The sequence below is a fragment of the Macaca thibetana genome, chromosome 20, assembly GCF_024542745.1.
Source record: "Macaca thibetana thibetana isolate TM-01 chromosome 20, ASM2454274v1, whole genome shotgun sequence".
Taxonomy (NCBI): domain Eukaryota; kingdom Metazoa; phylum Chordata; class Mammalia; order Primates; family Cercopithecidae; genus Macaca; species Macaca thibetana.
Genome location: NC_065597.1, coordinates 10926622 through 10948185, shown reverse-complemented (window position 1 = coordinate 10948185; position 21564 = coordinate 10926622). Strand labels below are relative to the sequence as shown.

General features: G+C 49.7%; 1 protein-coding gene across 1 annotated transcript in view; it reads left to right on the top strand.

Annotated features, from left to right (window-relative positions):
- RANBP10 (RAN binding protein 10) overlaps positions 1-21564 on the top strand; it is an 87424-nt gene that overhangs the window by 33751 nt on the left and 32109 nt on the right. Inside the window, exon 3 of the mRNA XM_050773262.1 lies at positions 2120-2172. Coding sequence (XP_050629219.1) covers positions 2120-2172 — 53 coding nt within the window. The remainder of the gene's footprint in view (positions 1-2119; positions 2173-21564) is intronic.

Sequence of the window (21564 nt, the reverse complement as noted above, 5' to 3'; positions counted from 1 at the left end):
GGGAATGACTGAGCAGTCCTGTCCAACTACAGGATATATTGGTTCATGTCTTTGACCTTTAAGGATCCAACTTTGTCTCAAATGCTGCTTAAAACAAAGCAGAAGACAAATTCCCTTTGAACCATGAAACTCCCTCTTTGAAGTGCTGTTCCTTTTGCTTTGCTCCTTTCCCTTCTCTACCTTTTTCCCTAAGCCATGTGGGCCAAGTTATCAGGGCCATATATTGAGTTGTATCCTTTCCTGGTTCCTGCCCAGCATGATTGGGATAGCTGGTTTCAGAGGAAGGTGAGTAGGTCAGAGCCTTCCCTCCCTGCCTGATCCTTTATTTGGGTAGTAGAGGCTGCTTCCCCAAATATAGTGGTGCAGCAACCCAGAGAAAGGCAAAAGGGCATTTACTGCCAATAAAGGACTGGCAGGGGCAGTATATTAAGCCTTTTTAATGTTACTATAAAGAAATACCTGAGGCTGGGCGCGGTGGCTCAAGCCTGTAATCCCAGCACTTTGGGAGGCCGAGGCGGGCGGATCACGAGGTCAGGAGATCGAGACCATCCTGGCTGACACGGTGAAACCCCGTCTCTACTAAAAAATACAAAAAAACTAGCCGGGCGAGGTGGCGGGCGCCTGTAGTCCCAGCTACTGGGGAGGCTGAGGCAGGAGAATTGCGTGAACCCGGGAGGCGGAGCCTGCAGTGAGCTGAGATCCGGCCACTGCACTCCAGCCTGGGCGGCAGAGCGAGACTCCGTCTCAAAAAAAAAAAAAAAAAAAAAAAAAAAGAAATACCTGAGACACGGTAATTTATAAAGAAAAGAGGTTTCATTGGCTCACAATTCTACAGGCTTTACAGGAAGCATGGTGCCGGCAAAGGCCTCAGGAACCTTACAATCACAGTGGATGGTGACTAGGAGCCAGCATGTCACATGGCAGAAACGGGAACAAGTTGCAGAGAGGTGCCATACTCTTTTAAAAACAACCAGAACTTGCAGGAACATAGAGAGAGAACTTCTTCATTACTGTGAGGACTGCCCCAAGACATTCATGAGAGATCTATCCCCATGATCTTAACAACTACCACCAGGCCCCACCTCCAGCCCTGGGGATTACATGTCTACATGAAATTTGGAGAGGACAAACATCGAAACCATATCATTCTACCCTGAGCCCCCAAATTTCATGTTTTTCTTACATTGCAAAATATAATCATGCCTTCCCAGTAGTCCCCCAGAGTATTAACTCGTTCCAGCGTTAACTTAAAAGTCCCAAGTCCAAAGGTAAGACGGTGTTTATTAGTAGATGGTCTGGGAGCCTCTGTACAAACCCCTGCCTCAACTTGAGAATCTGAGTGGACTGTCTAAGGGGAGAGCAGCCAGAGGAAGCTGACACCCACATTTGGGCGCCATTCCACCTCCATGTGTCAATGACACAGGGAGCAGCCCCACAGGAGCCCAGGTTGCGTACTCCACTGAGGTCACAGCTGAGTCAGGGTTCAAGGAGAATAAGCCCTCACTCTTCAAAGAGTGGGAGGAGTTAGGGGATCTCTCGGGGCCTCATATATCACTACTCCCAGCTTTGTGTGGTTTGGGAGGCCAATGTGAATGTATGTCGGGAAGGTAATTAATTTTGAGACCCAGAGAACAAGCTCTGTGTGAGCAGTCTTGATTGATGATCCTAGGTAGATCCAACATGGCTTTACTTTTTCCATGTCCTGGTCTTTGGTGCAAACTGGGTTGTCCCTGTGGAACGACCGTGCATTGCTCTGTCAAGCACTACCTTGGATTGAGATACTTCAGGCACATCTTAGGAATAGATTCTGTGCCTTAGCTACATCCAGAACACCAAAGAACTGGAAACCGTGAATTCATAACACTGTCCTCTGAAACTGAAGCCAGTGGTTCACAGTGACACGTACACACAACCTTCTGTTTCTCTAGCTGGGTGAGGCAGTAAGATGCTTTCCATTAGCAAATCAAAATGTCAGGTTTCTCCAAGAACCATTAGTATAAGAGCCTCTACATTCATTGCTTTTCTCATTTTTTTGTCTTTTACCAAGAAATATTTGAGAAGGGAGAAACATGAGCGTTTGCTAACCAAAAATTTTGTGTTTTTTTTTTTTTTTTTGAAGTTACATGGGAATAGGACTCTCGGCTCAAGGCGTCAACATGAACAGACTTCCTGGTGAGTCACTGTTGAAGAGAACATTTGTTCTGCTCTCCTGATCCAATTGGTGTTGAGAGTCATGGTGGTAGCAGAGAGGCTGGGGAGGACTTTGTTTGCTAGCTGCCTGCCTCAAGCCATGCCACTGGTTGGAGGATCCTGAAAGGTAGCCTTTGGGCCAGGATGGTGTGCATTTCCATTCCAAAAATTAATTGACAAGTGATTGTCATTAATGGAATTTGAACTGTTTGCCATCAAAGTCAACTGACCTGAGTTTGCTCCAGGTGGGGATACGCCTCAGTAGCCCTTGCTCCCATTGGCCTAGCTGAGCAGACTCAGGCATGTACTGGGAGGAAGACTGCTGCCAACCTTGGCTCCTTTGTTACTTCATCGTGTTAAAGATCAAAGTTTTTGTCTGGGTGCAGCGGCTCACGCCTGTAATCCCACTTTGGGAGGCTGAGGCGGGCGGATCATCTAAGGTCAGGAGTTTGAGACCAGCCTGGCCAACATGGTGAAACCCTGCCTCTGCTAAAAATAAGAAATTAGCTGGGGGTCGTGGCACACACCTGTAATCCCAGCTACTTGGGAGGTGGAGGCAGGAGAATTGCTTGAACCCGGGAGGTGGAGGTTGCAGTGAGCTGAGATTGTGCCACTGCACTCCAGCCTGAGCGACAGAGTGAGACTCCATCTCAAAAGAAAAAAAAAAAAAAAAAAAATCAAAGTTTTTAAGTGACCTCCCACGTAGAACATGATTAAAACAGTTTCTTACTTTTATTTTTTATTTTTTAATATATATATATTTTTGAGACAGGGTCTCACTCTGTAACCCAGGCTGGAGAGCAGTGGCTCAATCACAGTTTACTGCAGCTTCAACCTCCCAGACTGAGGTGATCCTCCCACCTCAGCCTTCCTAGTAGCTGGGATCATAGGAGCTCATCACCACGCCCAGCTAATTTTTTGTAATTTTTGTACAGACAGAGTTCTGCCATTGCCTAGGCTGGTCTTGAACTCCTGGGCTCAAGCCATCAGCCTGCCTCAGCCTCCCAAAGTTCTGGGATAACAGGAGTGAGCCACTGCACCCAGCCTTATTTTTATCATCTATTATTTTTCTTTTGAGACAGGGTCTCACTTTTCACCCAGGCTGGAGTGTAGTGGTGCAGTGTTGGCACCACCTTCTTTTTTTTTTTTTTTTTTTTTTTTTTTTTGAGACGGAGTCTCGCTCTGCCGCCCAGGCTGGAGTGCAGTGGCCGGATCTCAGCTCACTGCAGGCTCCGCCTCCCGGGTTCACGCAATTCTCCTGCCTCAGCCTCCCCAGTAGCTGGGACTACAGGCGCCCGCCACCTCGCCCGGCTAGTTTTTTGTATTTTTTAGTAGAGACGGGGTTTCACCGTGTTAGCCAGGATGGTCTCGATCTCCTGACCTCATGATCCGCCCGCCTCGGCCTCCCAAAGTGCTGGGATTACAGGCTTGAGCCACCGCGCCCGGCCGGCACCACCTTCTTAACCTTCTGGTTGGCTCAACCTTCTGGGCTCAAGCGCTCCTCCCACCTCAGCCCCTCAAGTGGCTGGGATTATAGGCATGTGCTACCACACCTGGCTAATTTATAGGCCTGTGCTATCACACCTGGCTAATTTCAGCTATTTTCTGCCCAGCAGCTCATACCTAGACCTGGACTGGCTGCAACTGGGGAGACAAAGCTTCTGCCATGAACTGATGGGTTCCAGAAAATGGTCTTAAGTCCGTTGGTCCCTTGAGTGGCAGAAGTGACATGATCCAGGCTTCCCTGACACTGTCATGGGGTCAGGAAAAGTCCTTGTGTTTTTTTTCCTGGCCTCCTCCTCTTTGTGCCTATGACACAGAGAAGGCAGCTGGCTTTTCCCAAACAGGGAGTAACACTGAGACCTTACATCTTTTCTGATCAATGTTTAATGTGAATCACTGATTTTTTTCTAGTAGACTGATTTCAAATACTTTCAATCTAGGATGCTTAGGATTCAACTAATTGTCAGGAATCTTACTTTTTTCCCCCTTTGATTAGTCTGAGTGAAAACTGGTTTTTCATTATTAATCAGAATGTGTGTGGCTGTGTTCTTTGTTATACGAGTGTCTGGCCTTGGCTAAGGAGATGTAGCTGTAGTATCTGTAGCTCTGCCTCTTAATGAACAGGAAAAATAATTTTCTGTCAAGTGCAAACTGATTCTTAATTTTGTTTGTTTGCTCTAGGTGTGCTCTTTCAACTTTTGCACTGAGTTGGTAGTGGAGAAGAGAGACTTTTATGAGCTTTTTTTTGTTTTGTTTTTGGAGACAAGGTCTCATTCTGCTGCCCAGGCTGGAGTGCAGTGGCATAATCATGGCTCACTGCAGTCTTGACCTCCCATGCTCAAGTGATTCTCCCACCTCATTCTCCCCTTTAGGTGGGGCTTACAGGTACAAGCCACCATACTCAGCTAATTTTTCTTTTTTTATAGAGACGGGGTCTCACTGTGTTGCCCCAACTGGTCTCAAACTCCTGCGTTCAAGCAGTCCTTCTGCCTCAGTCTCCCAAAATATTAGGAGTACAGGCATGAGCCAGCCTGCCTGGTAGGGGACTTTTTTTTTTTCTTTTTTTTGAGGCAGGGTTTTGCTTCGTTTCCCAGGCTGGAGTGCAGTGGCGCAAACACTGCTCACTGCAGTCTCAACCTGCTGGGTTCAAGCGATCCTCCCACCTCAGCCTCCTGAGTAGCTGGAACTCTAGGTACATGCCACCACGCCCAGCTAGTTTTTTTCGTATTTTTAATAAAGACAGGGTTTCGCCAGGTTGCCCAGGCTCGTCTGGAACTCCTGAGCTTGAGCGGTTCACCCATCTTGGCCTCCCAGAGTGCTGAGATTACAGGCATGAGCCACTGCTCCTGGCCGGAGACTCTTTAGGTGCCAATTTGGAATCATCTGTAGGATATATTGGGAAATTAAAAATATAAAGCATGGAAATACATAATATGCTACCAACTGTGCAGAAAAAAGAGAAAACAAACATATCTGTATTTACTTGTACATGTATAGATCATCTTTGGAAAGCTACAGAAAAACTTGTAATATTGGCTGTTCCTTGGGAAGGGATGGGTGGCAGGAGCCAGGACTGAGAAAGAAAAATTTTGACTTTCGATCCTTTGGAATTTTCTTTCTTGTAAATATGTTATCTGTTTTAAAAATGTAAATGAAATTAAAACAAAATAAACCGAAGCAAATGACTCTGTATTAGGAAACCCTCATGTTTGTCTTTTAGGTAGTCTTAGGATGTGGCTTGTTACGCCATGTGTTGGACTTAGTATTCTTTTCTTCATATGTTCTTTTTTTTTTTTTTTTTTTTTTAAGACAGGGTCTCACTTTGTTGCCCAGGCTGCAGTGCAGTGGTGCACACATGGCTCACTGCAGCCTCAACCTTGCAGGCTCAAGCGATTCTCCCGCCTAAGCCCCGCAAGTAGCTGGGACTACCAGCACGTGCCACCATGCTCAGCTAGTTTTTGTATTTTTTTTTTTTTTTTTGAGACAGAGTCTTGCCCTGTCACCCAGGTTTTAGTGAAGTGGCGCGATCTTGGCTCACTGCAACCTCCACCTCCTGGGTTCAAGCGATTCTTGTGCCTCAGCCTCCCCAGTAGTTGGGATTACAGGCGCACACCACCATGCCCGGCTAATTTTTTGTATTTTTAGTAGAACGGGGTTTTGCCATGTTGCTAAGGCTGGTCTCGAACTCCTGAGCTCAGGCAGTTTGCCTGCTCAGCCTCCCAAAGTGGTAAGATTACAGTGTGAGCCACCGCGCCCGGTTGTTTTTGTATTTTTTGTAGAGACAGGGTTTTGCCATGTTGCCCAGGCTGGTCTTTTTTTTTTTTTTGAGACGGAGTCTTGCTCTGTCCCCCAGGCTGGAGTGAAGTGACACATCTCGGCTCACTGCAAGCTCTGCCTCCTGTGTTCTCGCCATTCTCCTGCCTCGGCCTCCCAAGTGTCTGGGACTGCAGGCGACTGCCTCCATGCCCGGCTAATTTTTTGTATTTTTAGTAGAGACGGGGTTTCACCATGTTAGCCAGGATGGTCTCAATCTCCTGACCTCGTGATCCGCCCGCCTCAGCTTCCCAAAGTGCTGGGATTACAGTCATGAGCCACTGCGCCCAGCCTTCCCAGGCTGGTCTTGAACTGAGCTCAAGCAATCCACTCATCTCGGCCTCCCAAAGTGCTGGGATTACAAGTATGAGCCATCATGCCTGGCCGTATGTTCTTTTTTCTTTAGTAAAAACCCTTTTTTTTTTTTCATGAGACAAGTCTTGCCCTGTTGCCCAGGCTGGAGTTCAGTGACATGATATGGTTCACTGCAACTTTGACCTCCCAGGCTTAAGTGATCCTCCCACCTTAGTCTCCTGAATAGCTGGGACTACAGGTGCACACCACCATGCCTTTTTAATTTTTAAAAATTTTTTGTAGAGACAAGGTCTCCCTGTGTTGCCCAGGCAGGTCTCTAACTTCTGGACTCAAGCGATCGTCTCATCTAGGCCTCTCAAAGTACTGGGATTACAGGCATGAGTTACCGTGCCCGGCTTTTTTTTTTTTTTTTTTTTTTGGAAACAGGGTCTCACTCTCGCCCAGCTTGGAGTATAATGGAGTGGTCACGGCTCACTGCAGCCCTGAGTTCCTAGGCTCAAATGATCTTCCTGCCTCAGCCTCCCAAGTAGATGGGAACTACAGGTGTATACCACCATGCCTGCCTAGTAAAAACTGTTTTTGTGTCACCCATTGAGTTTCAGATCCATGGAGTGGAGTAGACGAGGTGAGAGGTGTTCAGAGTCTGCTGGGCTGATCTGAGTCTCTTTGAGATGGGACCATATGGAGCCAGCCTAGTCTGTTTCCCTTTTTCACAATGTGAGACTTTTTAACCTCTCTGGGCTGGTCTGAGGCCAGCTACTGGTCATGTCCTTTGACATTGCTAATATAAAGCCGTAGGGAAATCTATTTTCCTCATGGGTGCACCTCTCTTTGGCAAGAGGAAGGGGCCTAAGTGTTCAGTAGATATTGCACTTGTCTTTGCTTCACTCTGCCTGCCAGCTCCTCAGGGTTTTCCTTCCTGCCATATCTGATCATCTCCCTGATTATCTTTAAGGTGGAAAGGAGGAATCACATTGCATCTAGATAGCCCTTCTCCCTGGGAAGGATGGATGCCCCTGGCTCTTCCAGAATATAGGGCTAGCCGAATGTCCGGACAGATCTAGCACGGGGCAGATGTAAGGTTGGAGTAGAGGGCACCCCTCTCAGGGGTGATAGTGGGCCTTTTTGTTAGTTTGTGTTCCTGTCAAGGAATACCTGAGGCTGGATCATTTATAAATAAAAAAATTTTATTTGGCTCATGATTCAGGGCTATACATGCCTAGCTCCAGCATCTGCTTCTGGTGAGGGCCTATGGAAGCTTAAAATCGTGGTGGAATGGAAGGGGAGCTGGTATATCACATGGCTAGAGGGAGCAATGTGGAGGCAGGAAGTACCAGCCTCGTTTTCAAACAACCAGATCTCACGTGAAATCATTACCGCTGGGAGGGCACCAAGCAATTCATGAGGGATGCCACCATAACCCAAACACCTCCCACTCACCAGGCTCCATTCCGTCATTGAGAATCACATTTCAATGGAGATTTGGTGGGGACAAACATCCCAACTGTATCAGCTTGCCGTTATTCATTGCAATGCTGGGTTTTGAAGATCAGAATCCCTTTTGGTGCTTTCCACTTTCTGGGATCACTTTTTTATTTCTGGTGATGAGCATACATTCTGTAGAACTGAAAGCATCATCATTCATAAACAGAGATGAAGGTCCTGGTATTTTCGTGGGGAGGTGGGATGGAAGACGATAGCAGCTAAAGCCTTTCTGCCAGCCGCTGCTGATTTTCAAGAGGCCCTTGGTTGAGACGCAGGTCAATTGAATGGTTCAGATGTGTGGTTGGTAGGAGGGCAGTAGTGGTGGTGGCCTAGGCTGGGTCCAGACTTTGAGACTTTGGTGTTTGTTTGTTTCTTTGTTTATTTATTTATCTGAGACAGGGTCTTACTCTGTCTCCCAGACTAGTGCAGTGGCACAGTCACAGCTCACTGCAGCCTCAACTTCCTGGACCAAGTGCTCCTTCCACCTCAGCCTCCAAGTAGCTAGTACTACAGGCATGTGCCACCAGACCCGACTTATTTATTTATTTATTTAGACGGAATATCACTCTGCTCCCCAGGCTGGAATGCAGTAGCGCTATCTCGGCTCACTGCAAGCACTGCCTCCCGAGTTCACGCCATTCTCCTGCCTCAGCCTCCTGAGTAGCTGAGACTACAGGCGCCCGCCACCACACCCGGCTACTTTTTGTATTTTTAGGAGAGACGGGGTTTCACTGTGTTAGCCAGGATGGGCTCGATCTCCTGACATCATGATCTGACCGCCTCGGCCTCCCAAAGTGTTGGGACTACAGGCGTGAGCCACTGCACCTGGCCCAGACTAATTTATTTATTTATTTATTTTTGAGACAGAGTTTCACTCTTGCTGCCCAAGCTGAAGTGCAATGGCACAATCTCGGCTCACTGCAACCTCCGCCTCCCAGGTTCAAGCGGTTCTCCGCCTCCTCAGCCTCCCAAGTAGCTGGGATTACAGGCATGCGCCACCACACCCAGCTAATTTTGTATTTTTTGTAGAGACAGGATTTCTCCATGTTGGTCAGGCTGGTCTGGAACTCCCAACCTCAGGTGATTCACCCGCCTTGGCCTCCCAAAGTGCTGGGATTACAGGTGTGAGCCACTGTGCCCGGCTTATTTTTAAATTTTTAATTGATATGAGGTCTCACTGCATTGCCCAGGCTGGTCTCAAACTCCTGAACTCAAGCAATCTGCCCACCTTGGCCTTCCAAAGTTCCGGGATTACAGGTGTGAGCTACCATGCTCGGCCTGGTGTTAACTTTAAATGAGATATTTGAGGGTTGATGTATCCTCAGGCTTGCTTGCCGTCACTTGGGACTTCAGTTGCCTGCAGGTCAGTGTTACATTTATCCCCATTTGCCCCAAGGGTCTTTGTGCGCATTCATGAAGTGTGTGCACACTGAGATAAGTGTGGGCGTGTGTAATTGGCATAAACTCTTGCTGCCTATGTAAGTAGTCCATGCATGTGGAGCCATTTTGTATATGTGCACCATGTTTGAACAAACCTCCCTCCTAATTGGATATTTTTATTTGTCCGGAGGAGTTTACTTTTTTTTTTGTTAAAGGGTCTTACTGTGTCACTAAGGGTGTAGTGGAGTGGCACGATCACAGCTCACTGCAGCCTGGACTTCCTGGCTCCCACAATCCCCTTTCCTCAGCCTCCCAAGTAATTGGGACTATAAATGTGTACCACTACACCTGGCTAGTGAAAAACATTTTTTTTTTGTAAAGGTGGGGTTTCACTGTGTTGCCCAGGCTGGTCTTGAACTCCTGGGCTCAAGTGATTCTCCTGCCTCAGCCTCCCAAAGTGCTGGGTTTATAGGCATGAGCCACTACACCCACCTAAGTTTGCTGTTTTGACCGGTACTTACACATCTTTGTGCAAAGTCCTTGTTTTTGCTTCTTGTACTATTTTTGAGGGGTGTTAATGTTTTAATACAGTTAAGATGTTCAGGTTTATAGCCCTTACATTTTATTGGGCTAGACTATTTTGGGGTTTCATTAGCAACATGCCTGTTTCTTTGATGGGCCTATCAATCAGACTTTTATTAAATGTTCCAAAATGTTCTACTGGCATTTCAATTGATAATGTGTTGCATAAAATCAATGGATTAGTATGGAAAACCTCAATCTTACTGAAAATTTAGTCTTCCGAACCAGAAATGTGTCTGTTTATTTTTACATTGCTTTATTTAATTTATAGATAGGATCTCACTTTGTCCCCCAGGCTTGGATACAGTGGCACGATCATAGCTCACTGTGACAGGATTGACAAGCCCTATGGGAGGTGATTCAGCTGGACTTGGTGTCTTCACAGTAGATTATTAGACTGTAAGCTACGAAGTGTGCCTCTAGAGTGTTCCTGATTATTTGTTTTAAGAATGCTTTTATTGGCTGGGCGCGGTGGCTCAAGCCTGTAATCCCAGCACTTTGGGAGGCCGAGTCGGGTGGATCACGAGGTCAGGAGATCAAGACCATCCTGGCTAACACGGTGAAACCCTGTCTCTACTAAAAAAAATACAAAAAAAAACCTAGCCGGGTGAGGTGGCGGGCGCCTGTAGTCCCAGCTGCTCGGGAGGCTGAGGCAGGAGAATGGCATAAACCCAGGAGGCGGAGCTTGCAGTGAGCTGAGATCCGGCCACTGCACTCCAGCCTGGGCAACAGAGCAAGACTCCTTCTCAAAAAAAAAAAGAATGCTTTTATTAATAAAATGGCCTGGCAATGGCCATTTTATTATTATTTTTTTCTCTGTTCTGGCTTCTCAGTACAATGGCCATTTTAGATGCTGAGTCTCAGTGTGGTTAGGAGCAAGTGGGCAGAATGTGAGTTAAGCGGCCCTTATCTGAGTCAGCCCAAGATAAGAGGTTAACTTAGAAATTCTATCCTTGGCCTGCCCGGCCGCTGCTGTCTGGAAGTACTTAGTCTTTGGCCTTCTATGAGCCCTTGGAAGAGAGGCTTGGGGTGAAGGAGAGGCCCAAGTGTGGAACTAAGCCCCTTTTCTTCTGGGGCCTGATCTGGTTGAGTGTTTGAAACCAACAAGAAATTCATGAGACTGTCCTGAGAGAGCCTCTGCCTCTTTCTCTCTAAAGTGTTTCTTGAATATAGAGGATAATCTCCATCTCCGTGATTTCCTCCTGTATATTGGACTGCTCTTTTCTCTGGTCCTTTTGGGTCTAGTTCCTGATTAAAATTTCCAGTACCTGGTTGGGTGCGGTGGCTCATGCCTGTAATCCCAGCACTTTGCGAGGCCTAGGCGGGAGGATCATTTGGGGTCAGGAGTTTGAGACTAGCCTGGGCAACATGGTAAAACCCTGTCTCTACTAATAAAGTACAAAAAAATTAACCGGGCATGGTGGTGGGCACCTATAGTCTTAGCTACTTGGGAGGCTGAGGCTGGGGAATCACTTGAACCCAGGAGGCAGAGGTTGCAGTGAGCCAAGATGGAGCCACTGCACTCCAGCCTGGGTGGACAGAGTGAGACTCTGTCTCAAATAAATAAATATTAATTAATCAATCAGGTACCTGAGTAAAGTGGGTGTGGGGGTGGTCGGGACAGGACTCATCTTCCTTGAGGGATCCAGAAGACTCATGAGGCCTATGAATGGTGACTGTGCTTTGCCAGACACTAAGAAAGCAGGGAAGGGGCAGCTGGTGCCCCCGGCAGGAGTATTCAAGCCATTCCACTCATTGTGCCCTGCCCTTGAGCAAATCCCACTTCCAGAAACCTGAGTTCTTTGCTCCAGGTCCAGCAGAGGTGAACCCATTTGCCCCAGACTGGGGTTATTTTCCTGCAAAAACCAGATCCTCGTGTTTTCCCCATCTCTGCTGACAGCCACTGTCCACCCTGGCCCCCAGGTGATACTCCTCAGTGTAATCTTATGTCCTCCCTCTCCCTCAGCTGTGGTTCTGCTGCTCCACAGATATCTCTTTAATCTGGCTCCTGTCTCTGCCCCTATTGCCATTGCCTCTCCATTGGCTGTTTCTATGATCTGTGCCACGTGCCTCTGCTCTCTTGTGTGCACTGTGCCCCTTGCCTGCTTCGGGCCTCTGGCTCCTCTGCCCAGTAGACAGTCTCCTGCTCAGCCTCATCTTCCTGTACCTCTGCCCTCTGCACATGCCACACACCAGCATGGCTATGTGAGGTGCCAAACATGCTGCTGACACTCCCTGCTCTGCCCCTTGGCAGATGTCCTTCTTGCCCGGGGACTGCCCTTCCTCCTTGACCCCCACTCAATTTTGTCTGACCCCTTTAGCCCTGACCATGTCTTGGATGACACTTGCCACCCTGCCTGGTGTGTGTCTTTCACATTTACCCAGAGTGTCCTCACTGGGTTGTGAGATCCTTGGGACTTCCCCAGAGTGGGCACAGCACCTGGCATCATGCACTTGGGCTGTGGGATGAGTTGTTTCTGCATTTTGCTGTGCTTTGTCTAAGTGTGTTGGACTTCAGCAAATTGCATCAGGCTGTGTCAGTCTGCGGTCTGTCTACAGCTTGAAGCCGTCATTTGGAGCTCAGCCTCACCCCACTGCCCTAATCATTATGGCACTGATTGTGTGTAGGGGCTGTGCTACCACCTTCTACCTGGAGAAATAGAAAAGTGACTGCTCCCTTTTCTGTATGTTAGGACTAAGTGTCATTGAATCTACTCCTGACTCACATTTAGTCATGTGGGGAAACAGACATCAAGGGCTGTGGTCAGCTGGTGGAGCAGAGCATGGTTTCTGGAGCCATACTGCCTGCATTTGCATCCTGGCGGCTGTGTTACCTGGAGTGAGTTAGTGTACTGCTCTGCCTCAGTTTCCCCCTCTGCAAATGAAAGTGATACTAGTATCTAACTTGTATATAGGATGGTTATGAGGGTTAAGTTAATTCCTGTAACTTGCTTAGACTAGTGCCTGACACAAAAAGGGGTACATAAATATTAGCTATTTTTACTTTTTAGAGATTGGGATCTCACTCTGTTGCCCAGGCTAGAGTGCAGTAGCATGATCATAGCTCCCTTGTAACTTCAAACTCCTGGGCTCAAGTGATTTTCTTGCCTCAGCTTCCCGAGTAGCTGGAACTACAGGCACGCAACCACCACATCTGGCTAATGTGTTTTTTTTTTTTTTTTTTTTTTTAGATATGAGGGTCTTGCTATGTTGCCCAGGCTGATCTTGATCTCCTGGCCTCAGGCAGTCTTCCTCTGGCCTCCCAAAGTGTTGGGGTTACAGGTGTGAGCCACTATGCCCAGCTATATTAGCTATTCTTATTATTGAGAAAAGATGTGTTTTTTTCTATCTGAAGAAGGAAGTACCTATATATTTAAAGTTCTTTTATAAACGTTTATGTATGGCCGGGCATGGTGGCTTATACCTATAATTCTAGCACTGGGAGGCCAAGGCGGGTGGATTACTTGAGGTTAGGAGGTCGATACCAGCCAGGCCAATGTGGTAAAACCCCATCGCTACCAGAGATATAAAAAATTAGCTGGGTGTGGTGGTGCACGCCTGTAGTCCCAGCTACTTAGGAGGCTGAGACAGGAGAATTGCTTGAACCCAGGATGCGGAGGTTGCAGTGAGCCAAGATCGTGCCACTGCATTCTAGCCTGGGTGACAGAGTGAGACTCTGCCTTTCTCAAAATAAAAAAAAAAAAAAATAGGCCGGGTGCGGTGGCTCACGCCTATAATCCCAGCACTTTGGGAGGCCGAGGTGGGCGGATCACAAGGTTGGGAGATCGAGACCATCCTGGCTAACATGGTGAAACCCTGTCTCTACTAAAAATGCAAAAAATTCGCCGGGTGTGGTGGCGGGCGCCTGTAGTCCCAGCCACTCAGGAGGCTGAGGCAGGAGAATGGTGTGAACCCAGGAGGTGGAGCTTGCAGTGAGCCGAGATTGCGCCACTGCACTCCAGCCTAGGCGACTGAGTGAGACTCCGTCTCAAAAATAAAATAAAATAAAAATAAAAAATACATAAATGTTGATGTATTAGAGTGGAGTTAGGTGTCATTGAAACTACCCTTTCTCTCAAGTGCTTGGCCTTCTGTGTTTGCATAGGCGTGTTTATTATGGTAGCTGTAGTTGAATTATAGAGAAAGATGGCACAGCAATCAAAGTCAAGATGTTGATGTTTTGAGTGTTTTCTTGTAGGTTGCACTGGCTCAGCAAGGACATCTTTGCCGGTAGGGCTGTCAGAGGCAGAGGGCAGACACCCTGGGGTCTTGCTTGGAACCTGGAGCAGATGATAACAATAAGTGCCTCTCCAGTGAGGCTGTGGTGCTCACACTTTCCTGGGAGCCTATGGGCATGTCTGAGCTTGCATGGTCAGAGGTTTCTGCTGGAAGATGTGGAAGTTTTTATGTTCATCTTTTGCAAGGTGTTTTTTGGCCTTCTTTTTTTTTTTTTTGAGACGGAGTCTCGCTCTGTCACCCAGGCTGGAGTGCAGTGGCCAGATCTCAGCTCACTGCAAGCTCCGCCTCCCGGGTTGATGCCATTCTCCTGCCTCAGCCTCCCGAGTAGCTGGGACTACAGGCGCCCGCCACCTCGCCCGGCTAGTTTTTTGTATTTTTTTTAGTAGAGACGGGTTTTCACCGTGTTAGCCAGGATGGTCTCGATCTCCTGACCTTGTGATCCGCCCGACTCGGCCTCCCAAAGTGCTGGGATTACAGGCTTGAGCCACCACGCCTGGCCTTTTGGCCTTCTTAAGTGTGAAACCAAGGAACAGGTGTCACCCCAAAATAAAAATGTCAGAATCCTTGGCTAAATGACTCGGAAGCAGGGCAGGTGAACCTACCTGCAGCCCCACCCTGGCGTCGGTGAGCTGGCAGGGAAGGGCAGAGGCTAGGATACTGAATTGGGGAAGCAAGAAGACAAAGTCTGTAAGAAGACTAAAGTACTTTAAGGGAGTGGGAGAAGACAAATCTTGCTTCTGTGTCTTGTGCCTCAGCCAGAGCCAGGGAGACTCAGGCTGTATTGATAGGAGGCCCAGCTGCATCAGAACTGGGTAGTTGATAATTTCCTCTTTGCCATTTCTGTAGCGCAGGCAGCTGTTCCCTTGATGTGGCATATATTACCTTAGTTACTACAACGCTTCAGAGCAGCATCAGGCCCTTTGAAGCATACTTTCCTTGACTATAACTGTTGGAAAAGGAATAGCTGGAAGAACTACAGCAGGGATTGGGGATAGGAGACATACCTCCTGAAACAGGTGGTGCCCAGCAACCAGGCCCTGGCCTTTGCAGGAGGAGGGATAGGGGCTGTCTGCTTTACTACCACAGGATGGTCCTGATCAAGTGAGCATCTTTCCTTCCCCTAGAACTTACCTTACCAGGCTTGCTCTGAGTGAGCTGTTAGAGTCATAGGCCCAGCAGGAAGCTGCTTCTGCTGGGTAGGACACATTCTGCAAACAGCTGATATTTCACATCTGTGTGTGCCATGGAAGCAGAACCACTGATAGCAGAGATCAGGGCAGAACACCAGGGGTCCGTGCCAGGTTCACAAGGACAGAGGCTAGTCCCTGCCTGAGTGGCAAGCAATGAAAAGAAATAACAAGGTGTTTGATATCGTTCCTCCCTGTCCTCCTAAGAGTACAGCACATCTGGTGAAAGACACCTCTGCTTTGAGCAAATACCAGTAGCAGGTGACTTTATGCAGTGGCTGTCTTAGAGATTATTGGCACGTAGATGGGTTTCTTTTTTTTTTTTGTGAGACGGAGTTTTGCTCTGTTGCCCAGGCTGGAGTGCAGTGGTATGATCTCGGCTCATGGCAAGCTCCACCTCCTGGGTTCATGCCATTCTCCTGCCTCAGCCTCCCGAGTAACTGGGACTACAGGCGCCCGCCACCACGCCCGGCTAAATTTTTGTATTTTTAGTAGAGATGGGGTTTCACTGTGTTAGCCAGGATGGTCTCGATCTCCTGACCTCATGATCCGCCCACCTCAGCCTCCCAAAGTGCTGGGATTACAGGCGTGAACCTCCGCACCCGGCCCCAATATAGGTGGGTTTCTAGTAGTCTGGAAATGCTATTTGTCTATACCTGCCAAATAGGCACTGCTTCTTTGCTGCTCCATATAGCCTGGGACCCATGTAGTCCCTGCAGTGTCCACCATTAACACCACCTCTCTTTGGAGCATCTTTCACCTTGGGATCTGCAGTACCTCACAGGGGTCTGCCGTGGGGCAGCCAGGTCCCCTCTGTGAGGGAAGCCATGCTTCTCCCGAGCTGGGTGAGTTGAGCCATCAGGGCCCACTATGCTTCTGGGTGTCCCTCCTTCTGGGAACAAGCCTCTGCTCCCCTGGCATGATTGGGCACTCTGTCAGCCGGTACCTAACTGAGGCTGGTAGGGGGAAGAAACCAACTGATTGTCACCCTGTAGTTCAAGCCTATAGGGTGCCTCCAGGCAGCCCTGTCTGGAAAAGGGCTCATGGCACAGGAGGGTCTCTGAATTAGCTGGAGCAGCTGTTCAGGACCAGGGCCGTGGGAAGATAGGTTGGGTTTGTGTACCTGGTGCTGCCTTGCCCCTCTCTGCCTTTCTTATTCTGTCATTTCTCCTTCTGAGAGGCCCTTGGCACATGGCCTAGATGGGAGTGAAGGAGTAGATGTCCAAGGCCTTGTAGCTCTGAGCAGCAACAGGTTCTCCAGGGCAGTCCAGAACAGAGGGTGGTTTGGCATTTGAGCCCCAGAGGTACTTAGCTGGTGATTCAAGCTGTGACTAATGATGTAAGTGCTGCAGGACACTGTGCTCCATGCTGAGAAGCTTGTTTCATGCAAGTTGCTCTCTGCTTCCCTGCCACTCCTGCCCGGGCTGGCAGCACCCTTGGCCCTATGGCCAGCAAGCACTCGTTCCTTTTCTGTGGGCCTCCTCCCTGACCCACAGGAGACCTGTATCACCCCGGCACACCCGGGCTGCTCAGCAGCCTTTTCAAGTGAGGCAGCTCAGCCAGACCTAAAAACTCTTATTCCTGGGCATGGGATTCCTCCTCTATACTGTCCGGTTTTCATCTTCCAAATACCAGCCCCCAGCCTTTCTCACAGAAGTAAACATTCTAAGACTGGATTTTTCAGGGCAAGTTAAGTCCTTTGAAAGAAAAGATTTCATCGACAGCAGAGGGCCAGTTCTGAAACCTGAGTTTGTCAGTGTCTCAAAACAGAGATTCTCAAGTGTCTTGGGTGAGGCTGAGGCCATATTAGGGTGAAGCAGAGTGGAGACCAGTTCCCATTCAGTCCCCTGCCTTCCTAGTGCCAGCAGAGGATCTGTATCCTGAGACCCTGGGAATGTGGGGATGCCACTCCAGGGATTCCTTTCGGGAAGGGGTTGGCCTTTGCTTAGGACCCAATGATGTACACAGAGCCACAGGCATATGTTACCATAGGTCACCCGTCCAGTGACTTTCCCAGGAGGCTCAAAAGGAGCTTGGGGAAACAAGCAAAAGTCAAACCCAGCCCTAGAAGAGAGACACCTAGCCTGGCGAGCTGATACTGCACCTCAGTTTTGCAGGATACCGCAACACCTTTCCTTAGCCTGGTTCAGTATGGGTTACCGAGCCAGCTTGTCCTGTCGGGACAAGGTGTTGGCAGGTAGCGCTGCCGGATGGGCCAGATGCCATCTGAGCCATGTCCTATCCAGACTCAAGCTAGATCCAGCCTGGCCCCCCTAGGCCTCTCCTGGCCATCAGGAATCTACTTCTCCTGGGTGGGGAGGGTGTGATCTGTGCAAGGCCCCCCCCCCCTTTTTTTTTTTTTTTTTTTTTTTTTGAGACAGAGTCTCACTCTGTCCCCCTGGCTGGAGTGCAGTGGCGCGATCTCGGCTCACTGCAAGCTCTGCCTCTTGGGATCATGTCATTCTCCTGCCTCAGCCTCCTGAGTAACTGGGACTACAGGTGCCCGCCACCGCGCCAGTCTAATTTTTTTTTTGTATTTTTAGTAGAGACGGGGTTTCACCGTGGTCTCGATCTCCTGACCTTGTGATCCGCCCGCCTTGGCTCCCAAAGTGCTGGAATTACAGGCGTGAGCCACCGCGCCTGGCCGCAAGGCCCCTTTTTCTGCAGGTGCTAGCTGTATTGTTCTTTGCCCTGCCCGTGACTTCAAGCTGACACCTGGGTCCTATCTCAGTGGAGGGCCTAGGTGCCCATGGGAAGGCATGCCCCACTTGGTGTCAGCCCCTGGTATCATCAGCTACCTGTAGAGGTAGCCTTTTTCTCCTGCCCCTTTACCATGGCTTCCATGCTGAGCTACCGTGAAGAGAAGACGCTGCACCCAGGGCACTGCCAGATCTCCTGCCTGCAGTGCCAGAGGCATCGCCTTATGGTTACGTTGGTCCTGGTTCTTGGTTCTAAAAGGAACAGCCATGGGAGTGCTGTGACAGGGGTGTTCTCTGATGCCACCCCACAGCATTTGCTGAATGAAAAAAATCTCTTTTGCTTTCCCATTATCCATTGTTGAGCTGCTCCAGGCCATGGGTCCTGCCAGATTTTTTAAGATAGTTGAGGTTATGGGGATAGCATCTGTCTGCTGGATTTCTGGGGATTGATGGCTCTGTGTGAGTGACCACCCTTGTGGAGCAGCCCTGCCATGATGTCCTGCAATGTACCTGGGCCCGGCCCCACGCTCAGGAAGCACTCTGGCCAAGCCAGCGCAGCGCTCATCCCTCCACAGCCAGCCTCAAGAGGGACGTTCTGAGAGCCACGGGGCATGGCTGTTGAACCCTGCCTGGTGCTGCAAGGGTTAGATGGCCTCCCCAGGAGGCCAGAAACAAGCAAGAGTGGAGCAGGTCTGGGGCTGCTGCCTGTGGCCACTCATTAGGAGAGGGGCTAGTGACCAGCTCCACCCCTACCCGCTCCCTCAGGGCAGAAGGGAGCAGAACATGTGAAGTGCCCAGAGTCGGCTGCAGAGCCAGGGTTTAAGATGGTGAGGAAAGGGAATCTCCCTGGTGAGTGTCTCTCCTGCGGACTTGTGTCCTATGCACATTCCCTCTTTTTTTTTTTTTTTTTTGAGATGGAGTTTCACTCTTGGGCCCAGGCTGGAGTGCAATGGTGCAATCTCAGCTCACCGCAACCTCCGCCTCCTAGGTTGAAGCGATTCTCCTGCCTCAGCCTCCTGAATAGCTGGGATTACAGGCATGTGCCACCACGCCCGGCTAATTTTTAAAATATTTTTAGTTAAGACAGGGTTTCTCCATGTTGGTCAGGGTGGTCTCGAACTCCCGACTTGAGGTGATCCGCCCGCCTTGGCCTCCCAAAGTGCTGGGATAACAGGCGTGAGCCGCTGCACATGGCACACATTCTGTTTTAATCTTCCTGCCATCCCCGAGAGAAGTTTAGCTAAGGGAACTTGGGGGCTAAGAAGTGACAGAATTGGGATCCAAGCTCGAGTCTTCTGACCCACAGTGAGTGATGGCTGGGACCCATGTGTTGGGAAGAGATGACTGGCTTGGTGATCAGTGCTCAGGCTAGCTTTTTAGGGGTTGCTTTGTTTTGTTTCGTTTTGTTTTCTGAGACAGAGTCTAACTCTTTTACCCAGCCTGGAGTGCAGTGGTGCAATTTTGGCTCACTGCAACCTCTGCCTCCCAGGTTCAAGCCATTCTCCCGCCTCAGCCTCCCAAGTAGCTGGGATTACAGGCACCCGCCACTACACTTGGCTAGTTGTTACATTTTTAGTAGAGGTGGGGTTTCACCATTTTGGCCAGGCTGGTCTTGAACGCCCGCCTTGGCCTCCCAAAGTGCTGGGATTACAGGCGTGAGTCACCGCGCCCGGCCTCAGGTTAGCTTTGTGAGGGAGATGTGTCTGGCCCCTGTGTGCTGGTCAGCTGGGCCAGGACCAGAACCTGGTGGGCAAGCACAGCTCTAGCCACTTCCAGGTTCCAGACTAACATGCTGCTTCTGAGGAAATCTTTCCATTCAGCAGTAGGAGTGTTCTCCATTCCTCGATGCCCTGGGACTGAGGCCTTGGATGTGCCGTGGTGGATGGGAGTGGTATGGGTGGGCTGCTGGAACGGTCATGCTGGAGTCCCTGGCACCCTACAGGAGGAGTCTCCCATCTCTAGGGCACTGTCCAGGGATGATACCTGGGAGTGCCAAGGTGATAAACCATTTCTGCAGCCACCCTGGCAGTTCTGTGACTGTCTAAGTGATGATGCAGGGGGAAGTGGGTGGTGCCAGAACATCTGCACTGGCCTCCTGGGGTCTCCTGCCTGCTGGTTCAAATGTGGCTTAGTTTCTTCTTGTGTCACTGGCATCTCCTAGGTACTTGACATGGCCAGGCATAGACTTTTGTGTATGGGTGCCAGGCTGACTGCCCATCCCTTCTCTCTGGGAGTGACAAGGCTTATTCTCTTTGGAGATAAAAGAATGGTTAGTGGGTGGTCCTCTCTGCCAGAGTGTTGTCCCCATCATGTGGCCCCAGCCATCCTTCTGACCCAGAGCCAGCCAGATGTGACTCCCTGAGGGCCTGACCCAGGTAGCCATGTCCACTTGTTTTTTTTTGTTTTTTTTTTTTTTTTTTTTTGAGGCAGAGTCTTTCTCTGTCACCTGGGCTGGAGTGTGCAGTGGCGCCATCTTAGCTCACTGCAACCTCCGCCTCCCAAGTTCAAGCAGTTCTCCTGCCTCAGCCTCCTGAGCAGCTGGGATTACCGGCATGTACCACAATGCCCGGCTACTTTTTGTATTTTTAGTAGAGAAGGGGTTTTGCCATGTTGGCCATGCTGGTCTTGAACTCCTGACCTCTGGTGATCCACCCACCTTGGCCTCCCAAGTGCTGAGGTGTGAGCCACCATGCCCAGCCCACTTGTTCTTTTCTGGCCCTCACATCCCAGTGCCCTCTGAGACAGCCATCTCTGGCCTCATGGTATGGGTGACAACTCTCACTTCTAGGCACATCTCCAGCCTCTCACTAGACCCACCCAGGGAGGGGTGGCGTGTTTAGAAAGTTGATGACTTTGGCTTCAGGACAGGAGTGGGAAAAGGGTTGTCCGGTTCTGAAGCACAAGGTGGTGGGGCTGGAGGGGCTGCTCACCCAGGCATAGTTGCTGGACTCCCCTTAATGGGAAGGGCAGCGCCCTAGGCATGGTGCTGGGTGGTTGGCTCAGGAAGGAGGAGGTAGCTTCACCATCACAAATACCAGCTTGGTGCTCCCCTGGGTGTCCCTCAGAGGAGGGGAGAAGTGTTGTCTACATGACCACAGGCCTCCACTCAGCCTCTTAGTGCCTCAGTTTCCTCTGTCCTCTGATGGGATTTATCATACCTGCCAGTGGGTTGGAGTCTTAGAATGTTTCCTACACGTAGACATCCAGGGCCCTTTGACAACCATGCCTAGTCCCTTTCCTCTCATTTTGTAGAGAAGGGAACCAAAGTCTGAGGTCTAAGGATGAGTGACTGGCCAGGGCCTGTCACGAGAAGGACAGTGCTATGGCCAGAACCAGACAGCAGAAGCGCTTCAGCCCCACTGGCTGTCCTGGCACCCAGGGCCATAGTCTGTTTCTAACAGAGGCCAGTTTGCCTGTGTGAGGATCCTAGCCTGAGGCTGACAGCAGACTCACTGCAAAATGTGGGGCCGGGGCTAAGCCCTGGCCTTGTGGTTTCCAGTTTCTCAAGACGGCAGTGTCGTGCCAGTTCCTCTCCACTGTACAACTTCCCAAGGCCTGGGGAGCGGGTTCACAGCGGGGCGGATGACTGAATCCATCGTCTCAGCTTCTTTGGGCTTCTGGTGCCTTTGTTGCATGTTTGTCCTGTCCTTTCTAGCCCTTAGCTAGCCTGA